Here is a 15,434-nt window from a genome sequence, read left to right as displayed (position 1 = left end):
CTATTTCTCCTCACTCCTTCAGGGCTCTTTCTCAAAACTGGTCTTCTGCTGACAATAACATGTAGCCAGCCGTGATTTTTAGGTTTCCCTTTTTTAATTCAGGCTACTGTAGTTTCCCATAAGATGTGAAGGTGTTCAAGGCCACTTCTCAGGGTTTAGCCACTTGCCAAGGTGACCCTTAAGACACATTAGCTGCTGTGAGTCCCGCAGCCAGAGGCTTGTCAGCTGAGAAAAACACACTGGAAAAGGGTGTGTGAGTGGGTGTATCAGAGTGAGTGCGAGTATGATGTGTGAGTAGTGGGTGAGTGAGGTGTGTGTGTGGGTGTGAGTGGGTGTATGCGTGTATGTGTGAGTAGTATGTGTGAGTGGGTGCTAGTGAGGTGAGTGTGGGTTTGAGTGGGTATATAAGTGTATGTGTGTGTGAGTAGTATGTGTGAGTGGGTGTGAGGTGTGAGTGGGTGTATGAATGTATGTGTGAGGAGTATGTGTGAGTGGGTATGAGTGGGTGTATGAGTGAGCATGTGTATCAGTATGAATGCGAGCATGTGTGTGAAGTATAGGTGTATGAGAGTGTGAGGTGTGAGTGGGTGTGTGAGTCAGTATTGGGGGGTGTGAGTCAGCATGAGTGTGGGTGTGTGTTGGGGCTGAGCTCAGAGCCCTCGCAAGGCGGGCAGGACCGCTGTCCCGGGCCAGCCTCTGAAGTCCTGCTTCACTTCCTCCGCTAGCGCTGGGCTTTGTCCTGGCATACTCCTCACAGTCCCAGGAGTGTCCTTCCCACAACGCACTTAGTCAGCTCACAGCATAGGCTCAGCTCCTTCAGATCAAAGTGAGGCCTGAGATGCCGTGTGGAGACACAGTTTGCTTTTCACTGAATGTTTACAATAAAAAGAACACTGCAGCTGTGGGTTGGAAAGGTTTCTGTATTGTGTGCAGAAAACCTTTAAAAGGTGTTTTTGGTTTCTTGGGTGTGAGGTGGTTTGTGTGTTTTTTCCTGTTTTATCTGGAAAAAAAAGCTAAACTGCGGTCACTGCCAAAATATGACAGTATAGTCTTTTTCCCCCTGAGTACTGCTTCTGAGATAGCCCTGTTCTGAATTAATGTTCTGTCGATCCACTTGCTGATCAAGCCACGTGACCCTTTTATCTATATATGTAAATTCTGTGATCCAGGGAATCTACCATGTACCTTAATAAAAGCTAACACTGTTTATGAAACCAAAAGAGAGTGGAATTTAAAATCGCAAAGGAAAGGAGGTGGTGTAAGATGCCCTCCTGCCCATTCTGGGTTTCTCCCTCCCCTCGGATGCCTTGCCCAGGCTCCTAGCCACCATTGTGTCAGACTTCAGTCATCTCAGTAACAGCCAGTCACTTGTTAACAACCCTCAGGCTGAGAAATAATTTCAATTACAGAAAAACCAGCAAATAGGGATTTTAAGAAGTGAATAAATTAAAACGCCTCATCCTCTATTACCTATTCATAAACATTCACGGAGGTGCTCAGGGGACCTACTTGGCTGCTATTTTTAATTTTTCAGACTCTGACCCAAATATTGATTTTAATTTTTTCTTTTAAAAAATTATGATCGGCATTTTAGTATCTATTCTTCTAGACATTTTTCCATCAATGGATAACTGGGTAGATAATTTTTAAAATTGGAATTTAGTCATTATAGTTATAGATTCAATCATGTCGATAAACACCACCTGCAGCACACTCTAATACCCATGCTTCTCTTCGCAAATGTAACATGATTTATTTAGCCAAACGCCTACTGCTGAACACTGTGTTGTGGGCTGAATTGTGCGTCCCCAAAAGGGGTGTCGAAGTCCTAACGAATAGTACCTGTGAATGTGACCAGGTTTGGAAAACAGGGACCTTGCAGATGTAATCAAGTCAAGATGAGGCCAGACTGGATCAGGGAGGGCCCAAAATCCAGTGATTGGTGCCCTTATAAGAGGAGGCGAGGACACACACACATAGTCACATACACACACGGGATACGGAGGCAGCGACTGGAGCTCCAATCCAGGGAACATCAGGGATTGCCAGCGACCACGGGAAGCTAGAAGAGGCCCAGAGGGACGCTTCCCTGGAGCCTACGGAAGGAGCGGGGCCCTGCTGACACCTTGGTCTGGACCTCCAGGCTCGGGAACTGGAGAGTAAATGTCTATAGCTTGAGCCGCCCGCGTGTGGTCTTTGGGAAGTAGTGCCCGCGCGTTGGAGAGCATGCCTGCTGCACGAGGGCGTCTTGGAGAGCATGCCTGCTGCACGAGGGCGTCTGTCCGCAGAGCCCTCGTTGATGGGTAAACAGACCGCGCGCGCAGCTGATAACCTGGCCCCCCGGTGGCTCCCGGGCGCTGGCCTCATATCCCGCCCTGTCTCCCCCCCTCTGCACAGCACACGGCCGCGGGGGACGAGGGCGGCGGGCAGTCGCTGGTGTCGCCCGGCAGCTGCCTGGAGGACTTCCGGGCCACGCCGTTCATCGAGTGCAACGGGGGCCGCGGCACCTGCCACTACTACGCCAACAAGTACAGTTTCTGGCTCACCACCATCCCCGAGCAGAGCTTCCAGGGCTCGCCCAATGCCGACACGCTCAAGGCCGGGCTCATCCGGACGCACATCAGCCGCTGCCAGGTGTGCATGAAGAACCTGTGAGGCTCCCGAGCCGGGAGCGCCGCGCGAAGAGCGCACGCTGGGGGCGGGATCCGTTTTGGTGCTTATTCTTAACTTATTACCTCAGAGGCTGACCCAAAAGTCGATTTTATTTTTTCGTAAAAAACGACAAAGTCTACCAAAGGAATTCAGCACCAGCACTTACACCAAATAGCCGCATTTCTCACCTACTAGGCTCTGGCCACTCGTCCCACTGCGGAATGAAGCCCTGCCTTCTTATGACTCTGACCCTTCCAAATAGTTAATTAACAGGTGGAGCGCTCCCCATCAGATCCTACGAGATTATTATGCCACTAGGTGTAGCTAACTAATATGTACGTATATAGTCATTGTACTTTCAAAGCCGCAGAGAGCTCATATCATTTTAACTCACTTAATGGAGTGGTACACAACAGGACAGCAGCAACTGAAAAGGTGCCGCCAGGGCCGGCTGAAGGCCCGAGGGGCTCCTGAACTCATTGTCACTTATTCCTATACGAGGGTCTCCTGTGGGTGGGCTTTGCCCCAATTTCTAGCCAGCATGATGACAACACTTTTCTTCTAGATACTGTTCTCAGTCCACCCGCTGCTGATGTGAATTATCCTAATCACTTCAGGATGGCCAAACGGTGCTTTTTATTTTATAAAATTAACTGATGTTCACACACCAGCTGTCATTTTTCCCACACTGGGTTTGCAAAATTCACATAGGAGCAGAGATCTTTATAGTCAGTCTGTTGTCAGCAATGATACTTGAAGATAAACTTTTTAAAAAGCGTCAGAAGTGATTTTTCTTCTGCCCTGAGTTAGCATGAAGATTCCACCCTCCATTCTTTATAGTGAGTTGTACTTTTATGACTACTCTATCCTTGTGTAACTACCACAAAATAAAATTTGGTTTTGAACATTTTTAAAACCCAAATCGTTGGCTGCTTTAATGTTCTCATGTTCGTAGAGCATAAAAATGTGCTCCAAGGAATAGGAAGCACTGCACCTGGGCTCGTGAGCTGTGTGGAAGCTCAGCTGTGAACTTCACTCTGGATGGGGTCCTCTTCTCTGAGGCCAGGCTCACTTCTGTTCACACACTGTTTGCATCTGCTTCTAGCTTACACCTCAACTGTGAGCCCAAATATGCTGCACAGATTTTGAGGCCTTTTTTTTTCTTTCTTTCTTTTTTTTTGGTTTCAAATCTATTATATTGTCATTTGTTTACTAGAAAAGTGTGTTTGTGTCTGTAATTCATTAATACTTACAGAAAACATCACATCCACCACCAGTCTGAATCCAGAGGATGAGTCCTTTACCAATGTATTTCCAAAGTAATTCAGTTAGTTCCAGCACAGCATCTCAAATGCAAATCTCAGTGTTTCAAAGAAATAGTCCCCGAGATATGTTTCTGGCTCTGATTTCTCTTGAAATCAAATGTGGAAATCCAACTCACAGAATTTATTTTTACTCTTTAAAATCAAGCTCATACTAAGTGTTTTCTAAGAAGAATTTCCACATAAAGAAATATTCTACGTTTCATTAAATTTGAGATAGATAAGGAACGGTCTTGACTTGAATTTCCCCCAAAAGCAGACACCAGGATGTCTGCACAGTGATTCCATGGAAGTGGAGAGGGGACCGGGCAGTTAAACCAGGAAAGAAGGAAAGCCAGCGGGAGGAGGAGGGTGCATTGCGGCCGTGGTTACCACTGGAAGCAACTTGGGGCTCAATCCTGATGGCAGCCACTGAAGGGAAGGCATGGAAGATGCCTGAGTTTGTCCAACTGAGGTGGGAAAGAGCAGCATCTACCCACCAGCTCTGTCCGCAGTGGTCAGGGGTCACCCCAGGGGTGTTAGTTCCCCACACTTCCGGGAATGCCTAGACATAGCTTGGCTGAGCAAGCTCCTGCCGGCATCCCAGGCAGGGGCAGCACAGAAGCCAGGTGCAGCTCCCGCAAGGTACCGTCATGCTACACCTAACAAAGCCGGTTCCCACATTTGAAAGTGGGCAGAGAGGCTGTGAGGCCAGGGCTTGAAAGATGCCCAGCACAGCAACTCTTTGAGAAGCTTGTTGAGACAGCGGTTTATTCCAAACTCCAATCTCCACTACCAAGAGGGTAATCATTAAGTATGTCAGAGTCCTGCACATCCTTACTTGGCTCGGTTTAAGTCTGATGCCTGTGTGCATTTCACATGTCAGAGTCACCTGCCCTGTATTAAACATGAAAAGCTGCTTGACCTGAGACTAAAATAAATAAGAATAAGATCAAGATCCCAAAACAGAATTGGATTAAAAATGTAGACTATAAAATATAAACCACATATAAGTTAATACTTTGTAACCGCAATTATCTGCTTATATAAAGGAGCCCATGAGCTCTTTCCAGCATAACTGATGTAGACGTCCTTGTCTTGAATCAGACCATTAGATACTCAGATCCTTGAAAAGTCAAATTCTGTCCTTCATGAGCCCTTGCCAACTGCACAAGAGAGTTTTCTAGTCTAGTTTCTCAGTGCCAGGAATAATTGCCCCAAAATATGTGTATTTGAATGCAGCGGCTTGCTCAGTCGGTAGAGGTGGGGTCTGGCTGCGGACGAGGGGTCGGTCCAGCTCAGGACGAGGGGTCGGTCCCGCTTGGGACGAGGGATCGGTCTCACAGGGGTTGCGCGGTCCGGCTGACGGAGTCGCCCGGCAAAGCCGGCGACGAAGGGGTCGCCCGGAGAAGCAGGCGATGAACTGGGGAAAAGGGAGGCCAGGCCCTTGTCGGGGGCTCTCAGGACTGGAGGGCGCACAGCAGAAGAACTACCGCGGAGACAAGGTAAACACGCATGTCCACTTTATTGAGGGAGAGGCAACAGTTTTATAGGGGCTGGGGAAGGCTGATTGGTCGAAGCCACGCCCTGTTCTGATTGGTTGCCAGAGAAAGGTCAGTGGGCGGTACTGGACGGGGGAGGGGTGGTGATTAGGGATTGGCTGTTGCTGTTGCTGGGGAAGTGGCAGGGCTTAGTGATTGGTGGCTGCTGTTGCTGGGGTGGAGGGCAGACTTGAGTTTCCCGCCCACGCCTGGCTGTTGCTGCTGTCAGGGGAGGGGAAAAGGGCAGACTGGAATTTTCCGCCCTGTGCCTGCGCAGGGAGAAAGAAGAAGAAGGGTGCCGCCCCACAGGCATCCTGTGGCGCCATCCGGGAGGAGGGGCGGCCGCGGAAGCATGGCTGCCGAGAAGGGGAGACCCAAGGGCACTCTGCACCCATGCCGAGCTTCCTTCAGGGGTGGCGGTGGGCCCGACCAACCACCCTATTATGGGGGCAGCGGAATTAGGCCTACCGCGGCCGCTCCCCTCGCCAGGCCAGCAAACCACACTTCAGCCCGAGGGGTGACCGCATTTGAATGTCCCTCTAATGGTGTCTCACAATTTTCAGAGCAGTTGCCCTGAAATTTAGAATCACTTCTGACTTCATAAAATACCTCTCGGCAGCCCCTCCCTCGCCAAGACAGTGGTAGAATTCCAATAGAGCCAGTGTTTTTTCTGACTCTAGTGTTCTCCCAGCTGCCCTCCTCAGAGCCCACCTGTCCGGCTCCACAAGCCTGCCACTCACCCACTGTCAATCTGCTGGGCTCAGAAAGCCCACGTCTCTAATACAGACGTGGACTTGAGCGCCGGCAGAGCTAAGCAATTACCTTGGGCACATGAAGCTGTGGCTTACTGGTCTGAAACGACCCTCTCAAAGCTAATCCCTCTCTAGACACCACTTTAGAAAGGACCACGATTTCAGTCTTTCTAATGATTTCTCCTGAAGCAGCAACATGGTTTTCCAGGGTAAAACTGCTCTCAGCTGACTCAGGGGCAAAATTTCTCCTGAACAGCCTTGTAGCCTCAGCTTTGTGGGAGGTCACCGTCCTCTCCAACATTTATCAGAGGAACTTGTATAAGTATTTTACAGTCAAGCACACGTGCACACACACATAACTTCCTATATGGTTCTCAGCTAGCTCAGTTCCTCAAAGCACACACCAAAAAACAAAAAAATGTAAAATCAAAGCTTCAAAAAGGAACTCTGCTTTAATGTTAATCTGATTTTTTTCTTTGATGTTACTGGAAAGTGGAGAAACAATTGCTTTCTCGCTGTTTTCTCACCAAGACGAGCTACCCTGGTAAAATCTTTCAACTGGTATAATTGTAGGTGAAAGGGAACATTTTTGGAGCACCTTCCATTGTTCTACACAGTCTCCTAAGCACTTTCAAAGAATATTTTATTGTATCCCACCACTCTGAAAGGTAGGAATTATATGCCCCATTTTGTAATTAAGATTTCACAAAAAGAAGTTAACTTGCTCAAAATCATGCAAGTAGTTTGAAAAGGAATTAAAGTCCAAACCTATAGATTCCCTCCAAAAACGAAGCTGACGCTGCCGTTTACTGAGCACCAAATATGTGCCAGGCAGCCCCGAGGCACAATTTATAGGCATTATCTCTGAAACCTCAAAACCCTGCAGTCACCACCACGTACAGATCGAGTCCTAGACTGTGAGGAATATTTTCAATTGCACAAACTGATTTTTTAGTTAACTAGGTTTTATTTGGAGGACTGGAGTGCACAAGTTAAAACACTCACACTGTAAAGCCACATAAGATGGAGCACAGATAGGACCCTCTATCCCCTCAAACGTACAATACACTCCACTGACCCCGACGCCTCCTCAGTGTCCGCAGACTGGTTCTTGGAAGAGCCTTGTGAAAGGCAAGTGTGACTCAGAAGTTCTGCTTCCCGTGCATGAGCCAAAGCTCAAGAGCAAAAGGCAGCCTGGGGGTGGAGGCAAGCTTGGAAGATGCGGATCCTGCTATGGCATAAACTGGTCATAAAACTGTGATTTCAGCAGAGGTCCTTGATCGTTAATAGGACCAGATCCAGCTTCTCTGTGGGGTAGAACCACGATCTTGCCTTGAGCTGACTTATCCCCAATTCTACACTTAAGAGGAATCAGTTTTATGTACAGGATTTCTGGAAAAGGAATTCTTGTGCTGAGACGAGGAAGACTCTGCTTTGCCATCTCCCACACCTTCCTCCCTCCGCGAGGCTCCCCCTCTGCTACACAAAGACGGATAAATGAGCAGAGAGCACGAGAGGGTGAGACAAAATGAGGAGGGTTGAAAGGACCCACAGGAGACAGACATGTATATCCTGGAGATAAAAGGAGCAGCTTCACAGGCCTGCCAGCAACCTCGCGGGGAACAGGCCTGGTCCACACTGCTCGCCGCACCAGGATGCTATGGGTGCTTTGCCTATGGAATCGTCTATATGAGACTGCTTGCTCACCCCCCACTATTTTTTCAGAGGACTTGGGGGACAAAATGAGGCTACTAGGAGCTGATGCGGCTCAGTGGTTGAGTGCCAGCTTCCCATATGCCAGGTCCTGGGTTCAATCCTTGGCTCCATACCTCAAAAAGAGGCGATGTTCAACTTCTCTTGGGACAGCTGGTTATCTGCCAGTTAGAAGTCCAAACAACCAAACCAACCTTTGTGAGAGAGAACAAATACTGCAACAACAAAATGTGGCATTTTAAGTCAGAAAAGTCAAAATCCCATGCTGCTCCTGCCTGTGGGAACTTCTTCAAGGTATTGAACCTCCCTGAGCTTCCTTTCCTCAAAATGGGAATAGTAGATTCCTGCCACACGGGCCACGGGGTGGAGGGCTGAGGGGAGTTGATCAAAGGAGTGTGGTGCCTGATAGCCAGTACTGTTGGCATTTCCCTTTGAAGGTAAAAATATACCCCATTGTTTGGGTTTGTTTTTGCCAGTAGCACTTCTGCTTTTTCAGTGCACAGCTCAGACTGACCACAAAACTGGAAAGAAAACCTGTAACGTGAGCAAAGGACGTCCAGCAGAATCCTGCCCTCTGACTATGCAAGCTCAAAAGATCTGTAAGAATTGAGAAGGCTTGACAAGACCTCCTGCTGCAGAGGGAAAACTGCTGAAACAAATAGTTTGTGTACTATAATAAGGCTAAGCGAGAGGAATGTGGTGGGATGGCCCCAACCCCCTACCTAGCCACAAAAGGGAAAGTACTGTCCCAGATGCCACCAACCACAGCTGAAATGAATTTTCCCCTCAAAATAGTCCAAACGCTTCATGAGACCACTACTGGCGATCTGAACGCTGGGTCCCTGAATTTCAAGGGTTTACCTTTTGAAAATAATTTGGCACCATCCTTTATTTTATTTTTTTGGTCACCATCCTTTAATAGCTGCTCTGTTTATTTAGGTTCATAAGAAAGTATAGGGGCATGCTCAGTGGCATGTCCACTCTCTGGAAGACAGAAACCCGTCTTTCTAATCTGAACAGTTTTGTAGGTTTCTAGCACCAGGCTGCTCCTCTATCAGGGAAAGTTTTGCATTCCTGTGAGGTGAAGTGTTGACAGAATGTCTGCGCAAGATGATTTTACTGGCAGAGCACGCAGCTCTGTTTAAACCAGGAAGTCACGTCAGAAGTGACAAAGTTGTTTTTTCAATTAAAATCAGGCCTTGGAGCATGTGAGAAGGGGGAAACGGGACTTACACCACCGAAATTGCAAAATACCCAACCCCGAAACGTCCCTGACACCCACGCCAAACATGACCCCAACTGCCAGCGTGACTCCTCAGGGGTAAACTATGTGATATGATTGAGGAAAAAAGCTTTTAATCTGTGTGAGAACACTCTGGAGCCCCAAATGACAAGTTCCTAGTGGTGGGTCTCAAGATCGTTTACGGCAGTTTTAACCTACAACTGATGGTATCTTGGCCTTACCATCCCTAGAGTGGATGGATTTGTATAAAAAGAAGGGAAATTGGAGGTCACAAGCTCAAAACCCACAACCAGTGGAGAAATTGGCACCAGCTCCTATAGCTGGTTCACCCAACTCAAAATATCTGGAGCTTCTCAAAACTTTGAAGAGTCAGGAACCAGGGGTCATGTGATACCGGGACTGGAAATACAGGAGTAGGTTCTGACCAAGTGCCTCCCTCATCAGCCAGGATCAAGGCTATATCTGAAGTCCACTTGGAGACACAGCCCAGAACACAGAGTTGCCAGAAAGCCATCATTTTAACTTTCCTGATAGCACAGCACCAGGGAGTGCTGAGGAGAGAGGCACTGCTTGATGGAATTTGCCGAATAAACAGTCTCTCACCCCAGCAGAAATGAGAGCAGTTAGTACAGGAAAAGTTTCTACTACAGGAAAAGACCCCAGCTGAGAGCCTGTCAGACTCGGCAGAATTGGTTTAAAAGGAACCACAGTGAAGTTTATTTTTTAGGGCTACAAATAAAGGAGGAAACTCTTTAATGGAGTTGATGGAGAGTGTACCATCGCGGGTATCAATCACCAGGACACGTGGCCAGGCTAGGAAATGAGTTGCCAGGTGCTTAGAGCAGATGGAAATAGAATCAAAATAATTTCATACGATACTTTGTTCTTTTTCTCCCTCCACAGCCCTTCAAAGAAAGATTACAGGATCTCTAGATATTTCCCAGATGTATTTCCTAGACAGGTTACTAGCAAAGTTTCACTTTATGGAAAATAAATATAACTTCTAACTACACAATAGCAAATTAAGTCTAATTGAGTAAAAGCAATCAAATGGATCTATTTTCACTTTTCAGTAGGTTATTTTTGCAAACTAGACTTTTGGACCTCAAGATTCTGCTTCAGTAACAGGATGCCTGAATTTAGGAGCTCCAGCTGCAAACAGTGAGCTACATCAGAGTTTCATCTTAGAGACAATTCACCTCCCTGAAGCAAAAGCAGAGGGATCTGGGCTGGTGTGGCCCAGAAACGAGAAGTCATGGGCATTCAACAATAGTCTACCATAAACCACCCAAAAAAACAACTCATGAAACATGTTCTCCATTGTTTGCCATACTAGTCTTCTGCCTTACTTTGCCATCCTTTCTCAAGAAAGGGCCCCAACCCTCCAAAGTTTGCTCTCAGGGAGTAGGTGTGGCTCAAGCAGTTAAGCACCTGTCTCCCACATGGGAGGGCCCAAGTGTGGTTTCCAGCCTCCTAAAGAAGACAAACAACGAGCAGACAACAAGCAGATGAGCGGAAAAAAAAGAGCAGACAACGAGCAAAAAAACCCAAAACAAGCAGGGAGTATATGTGGCTCAAGCAGTTGAGTGCCCAGTTCCTACATGTCCCAGGTTTGGTTCCCCCAGTGCCTCCTAAATTAAAAAAAAAAACAGAGAACAAGCAAAACAAACAATCAAACAAATAAAACAAGCAGACAACCGAGTGCCAAAACAAAAAGCAGACAAGGGAGCCATCTGGGGGTGGGGGGAGCAGGGGATGGGACTATAAAAAAATGTTTGCTCTCAAACTTCTAAGAAAACAAAAGCTATGGTTTTACACCTTGTTTTCTTGGGCATCTTCTGATAACACAGCAGCCCACCCATCTCCTGCAGCCTTAGAATGAAAAGAGGGGTTCAGATTCAGTAATTACATGGGGTGACCCTAAGAAGACTCTTGCAGAAATAGATCTTTTAATTTTGCTACTGGAATTCAAGTCATAAAGATAAGCTGATAGACCAATCTAAATATTATCCAGTTTGTAAGGATTTGATGAAGCTTTTTTAAAAAGACAGATATCTTAAGCTCCCGGCCATCTCCCAGGTGTCACCCAACAAGGAGTATAATGGAGGCACAAATAAAAGTTTAAATCAATAAAGTCTCAACACCAAGATTTTTCGTAAAATTCCTTTTAATAGTATGTGCAGCTCACAGTACTGCAACCAATATAAAAAGTTATTCCTGATCTTGTATAAATTAACACGTAGAGAATCATTATTATAATGCATAAAAATGCAAGAACCAAAGGATAGGACCAAAAATAAATCACACTGAAGAGAAATGTTTTCAGCACAACAAACATAAAAGTTGTGTAAAGTGATAACAACTGAGTGTGCCGTGACACATCAGAGAAATACAGAGGCAACAAGTTTCTGCCTGTGCAAACAAGGAGAAATTGCAGAGGCCAGGCTATGAAAGGATTGCAGGCCCCAGCACAGGACAGCAGATTAAGAAAGAAGGTCAAGTATCTTCATTCTGTAGGTGGGATTTTGTAGATATAGATGGAGGAGATGACTCACATTAATCATCTCTTAATAAGGAGCTGACATTTCCACTTAGATTTTTCTCCTTCTACATACACTGTTCTATAATAATTCCTTGATTTTCTATGCTTCTTTCTGACTGGGTCGTACCCCCTTACTACATGTGCAAACAGTCAGGAAGACCTTTGAAAATCAGGCACAGCATCCAGATTTTGTCCGCTTGGGTGGCTTATAGTTGGTTATATCGACAGTCTGCGGTGGCCCCTCAGCCCTCTTCCGTAAAATCACTGGCACGACCATATCGAACAAGGTTTCAAACAGGAGGTCCACGTTGTACCCGGTTTTGGCGCTCGTCTCAAAGCACATTTTCTCAGCAGCTGGCACGTCCTTCTCATCCAGCATTTTGTACTTGAGAATCTTCTTATAAAGTGCCACCGCATCCTCCAGCTGGACCTGCCTGGGCACCCTGGCAGAGACACAGCCACTGCCGGCCTTCCCGGGGTCACCGTCTTCCTTCTCTTGGCCCTCCGCAGCCCCCTCCTCAGTGAGGTCCACTTTGTTTCCCACGATGGCAAACAGGCAGTCGTTGCTGGCCGTGTCCGTCAGGCCCAGGAACCTGTCCTCCAGCTCCACCAGGCTCTGCAGGTGACTGACGTCATAGGTGAGGATGACGGCGGCCGCCCCTCGGCAGTACATGGAGCCAAGGCCGTGGAACTGCTCCCTCCCTAGCAGGGGGAAAAAGGAAAAGAAAGATGCTCAAGTAGTTCTCGGAACATGCCCACCACGGACCACTGCTACCCAGGAACTTCCCCAGGGAGAAAGCAGAGGGAATCGTAAAACCCAAGTGTAAAATCAAGATAACCATAAAATCAAGATAACTCACGTTCCTTTTTCTTTTTTTTTTTTTAAGATTTATTTTATTTATTTCTCTCCCCTTTCCATCCCCCCTGCCCCAGTTGTCTGTTCTCTGTATCCATTTGCTGTGTGTTCTTCTCACGTCTCCTTAGAAGTTGATTTAGGAGCCCAGGCCTCCTGACTCAGAGTATAGACTCTATCTGAGGCTACAGTCCCTCGCAACTGGAGGCAATTCTTACCAAACCTCATCAAGCAAATGATCATTTATACACGTAAGACCAAAGAAAACACCCTATTGTCCTGTTTTCCGACCAAATTAAAGTTTGTTTTTAGTATCTTAAAAGAAGATTTAAAAATACAACACCTCCCGCCATGGATCCCGGACTAGTAAGTCCATGCCATCCCTGAGGCAGTGTAGGTCACCTGGAGCTAGCACCAAGCCAACGTGCATGTCCCTGCAGGTGCTCCCAGCTCCCCAGGGGCTGGAGGCTGGGCTCTACCTCAGAGGCTGTGACTGAGGCCCAAGAGGGCCCAGGAGGCCTGGCCCACAGACCCACTGGCCAAGCTTATAAAAGTTTCCTCAGGAGGAGTCAGACTGCTCAGGGAAGCTCCCAGGGAGTGAACAATGAAGAGGGAACACAAACACTCAAAATGAAACACCTATCTTTTCATCTCTTTTGGAGAAATGTGCCGCTCCACTTTCCAACTGTGAGTCAATACCGCAAGGCAGATTCTGAAATCCAAGCACCAGCGGGCTGGCGACCTGGCCCCAGTTCTGTCGTAAGCCAGCTGCGGGCTGAGCTCCCACAGGGCCTCGCGATCTCTCAATGTGCCTCGTCTTGCCCTGAGCCCCTTCGCTCCTCGGAGCCCTCCCTGGCACGTGGAGTGAGCTGCGAGGGGCTCGAGGCTGGGCATCAGCCAGACCCGGCCAAGCCCGCTCCCAAGTGCACACAGCTGGGGCCCCCAGGCCACCTCCGACCCGCCCGCCCCCTCCCCTTTCGCCGCCTGCCTCCTTCCTTTCCCCAGGAGCACTAAGTGGGACGCCGAAGGAACCAGATGGCAGCCCTGAGGAGAGGAAGAGCAAAGCTACACAGAAGGTTCCAAAAGAGGCCAGGGTAAAAAAAAAATAATACCTTTTTCAAAAGATCAAAAAGGATAAAATTTAGTTCATTAATGAATCCATTTAAAAAGAAGCCACCAGACACCTAGAGATACTGCACAGAACGCTCCAGGCCCAGGACATGACAGCTGACAGGCTGCTCAGTGCAGGGAGCAGACATGCATTTCAGAGTGGGGGGCCGAGGAAGGAGAATCCCACAAACTGAGGTTTTCTTTCTTTCGAGGGAAGATCACTGCTCCCTCAGTTTCTGACAAGGCACGGCAGCACAATGACGTGTGGAAAATCTCCCCTTTAGCTCAACTCATTTTCAACTAATCTCTAGGAAAAGGCGCAGCCGCGAGGCCAGGCAGCCAGCCATCCTCTTAGAGCTTTTGCGCGCTGCTCACTTCTTCCCCTAGGCCTGCCCGACCCCAGCCCCTCTTCTAGACTAGGTGCTCTCACCTCCTCCCTGCGCGCTTTCCCAGCTCTGGTGTTGAGGGTTTGCTCACTTCCCACCCTTAACACAATCTGCAATCCAATATTTGCACGTTTAACATTGGTATTCGTTTTTCCTTTCTCCTCCTGCCAAGAGGGCCGGAGGCGTCTGTTTTCTCTGGCCCTGTATACTATATACTCAGTGCCTGGCCCAGAGTCGGTGGTCAATGAAGGCGCTGAACAAAGGAAGCAACAAATTACCTCCTCTGGTCGGTTAAAAAACAAAACAGAACAGAACAAAACAAGTTCCTCTCTTCAGGAAGATGTTTTTGTTTGTTTTGTAACATTTGGTCTGATCTGAAAGGTGGAAGGAGTCTCATTCATATCAGCAGCTTAATTTGCACCCTGTACCCTCCGGTCCCAACTGCATACTCTGAAGAAGAGACTAAAAGGAAAGAGGAAAAGAGAATGACTGGAAGGGGAAGAGAGAGGGAGGGAAAGAAAAGGGAAAGGAAGAGGTAGGGTAGGAGGGGAGGGGAGGCAGGGAAGAAAAAGTTGATGTTTTAAATACCTAAAGACTCACTTCTTCCGACTTCTTTATTTTTATATTCTTCCCCACCCCCACCCCCACAATACATCATTAGAAAACCTGTGCCTAAAAGGCAGAGAGTATAGCTAATCAGGAAGGCTGAGGGGGTCTCCCTGGATTGGGAGTCAGTCTCCAGACCAAGTTCCAAACCACACTGATGATAGTTTGAACCTCTTTCTCTTCTTTGATTCTGTAAGAGAAGTGGACAATGAGGAGATGATTCATAAAGGAAATTCATAAATTCAAAATGGAGTCTGCTCCATGAACCCACCCCTGGTACCCTCTGGAATTAACTATGCCCTTCTTTCTGTTGCAATCATACTTTATACCTCTCAGATGCACTTATCAAAAGGTACCTTAGGTTTAAGCTATCTGGGCACATCCGCCTCCCCAGCCTCTGTGTTTTCTAATCTATCTCTGGATGCCCCCCACATCTTGTATGATGCATTGCTCCCTGCGAGAATTCACAAAAGTTTTTTCCAAATGATTAATATAAATCATAAAGCACACCTACATTTATTTTGAGTTTATAATCACATAAGTACTTTGCAGTGTTGGTTATATAATCTTTTTAGAATATGCTTTACATCTTCTCTCCCTAAGTAAAATCTAAATGCCTAAAGAACCAGGACTGGTTGGTTGTTTTGCACTTGGTAGGGTACAGCGGCCCCCAAACTCCGCACTGCCCTCATCCATCCAGTCATCCAAAACAAACCGCTCTTTAGCCTGTTGACA

The 15,434-nt window shown here is 47.4% G+C and overlaps 2 protein-coding genes across 5 annotated transcripts in view; one reads left to right on the top strand and one right to left on the bottom strand.

Annotated features, from left to right (window-relative positions):
* COL4A2 (collagen type IV alpha 2 chain) overlaps positions 1-3,568 on the top strand; it is a 218,523-nt gene extending 214,955 nt beyond the window's left edge. For both annotated transcript variants that reach the window (XM_058276427.1, XM_004447021.5), the window contains exon 48: positions 2,398-3,568. In XM_058276427.1, the coding sequence (XP_058132410.1) occupies positions 2,398-2,655 (258 nt within the window). In that variant the 3' untranslated portion in view covers positions 2,656-3,568. The remainder of the gene's footprint in view (positions 1-2,397) is intronic.
* A 7,783-nt stretch (positions 3,569-11,351) lies between these two features.
* RAB20 (RAB20, member RAS oncogene family) overlaps positions 11,352-15,434 on the bottom strand; it is a 38,530-nt gene continuing 34,447 nt past the window's right edge. Inside the window, exon 2 of one of the 3 annotated variants that reach the window (XM_004447020.5) lies at positions 11,352-12,446. In XM_004447020.5, the coding sequence (XP_004447077.3) occupies positions 11,914-12,446 (533 nt within the window). In that variant the 3' untranslated portion in view covers positions 11,352-11,913. Of the gene's footprint in view, positions 14,890-15,434 lie in introns of all 3 variants that reach the window. The other 2 variants (XM_058276429.2, XM_071208207.1) reach the window with 2 other exon arrangements.

Source organism: Dasypus novemcinctus, chromosome 15 (assembly GCF_030445035.2).
Source record: "Dasypus novemcinctus isolate mDasNov1 chromosome 15, mDasNov1.1.hap2, whole genome shotgun sequence".
NCBI classification, from domain to species: domain Eukaryota; kingdom Metazoa; phylum Chordata; class Mammalia; order Cingulata; family Dasypodidae; genus Dasypus; species Dasypus novemcinctus.
Note: the sequence above shows the minus strand (reverse complement) of the source record. Positions and strands in the feature narration are given on the sequence as shown.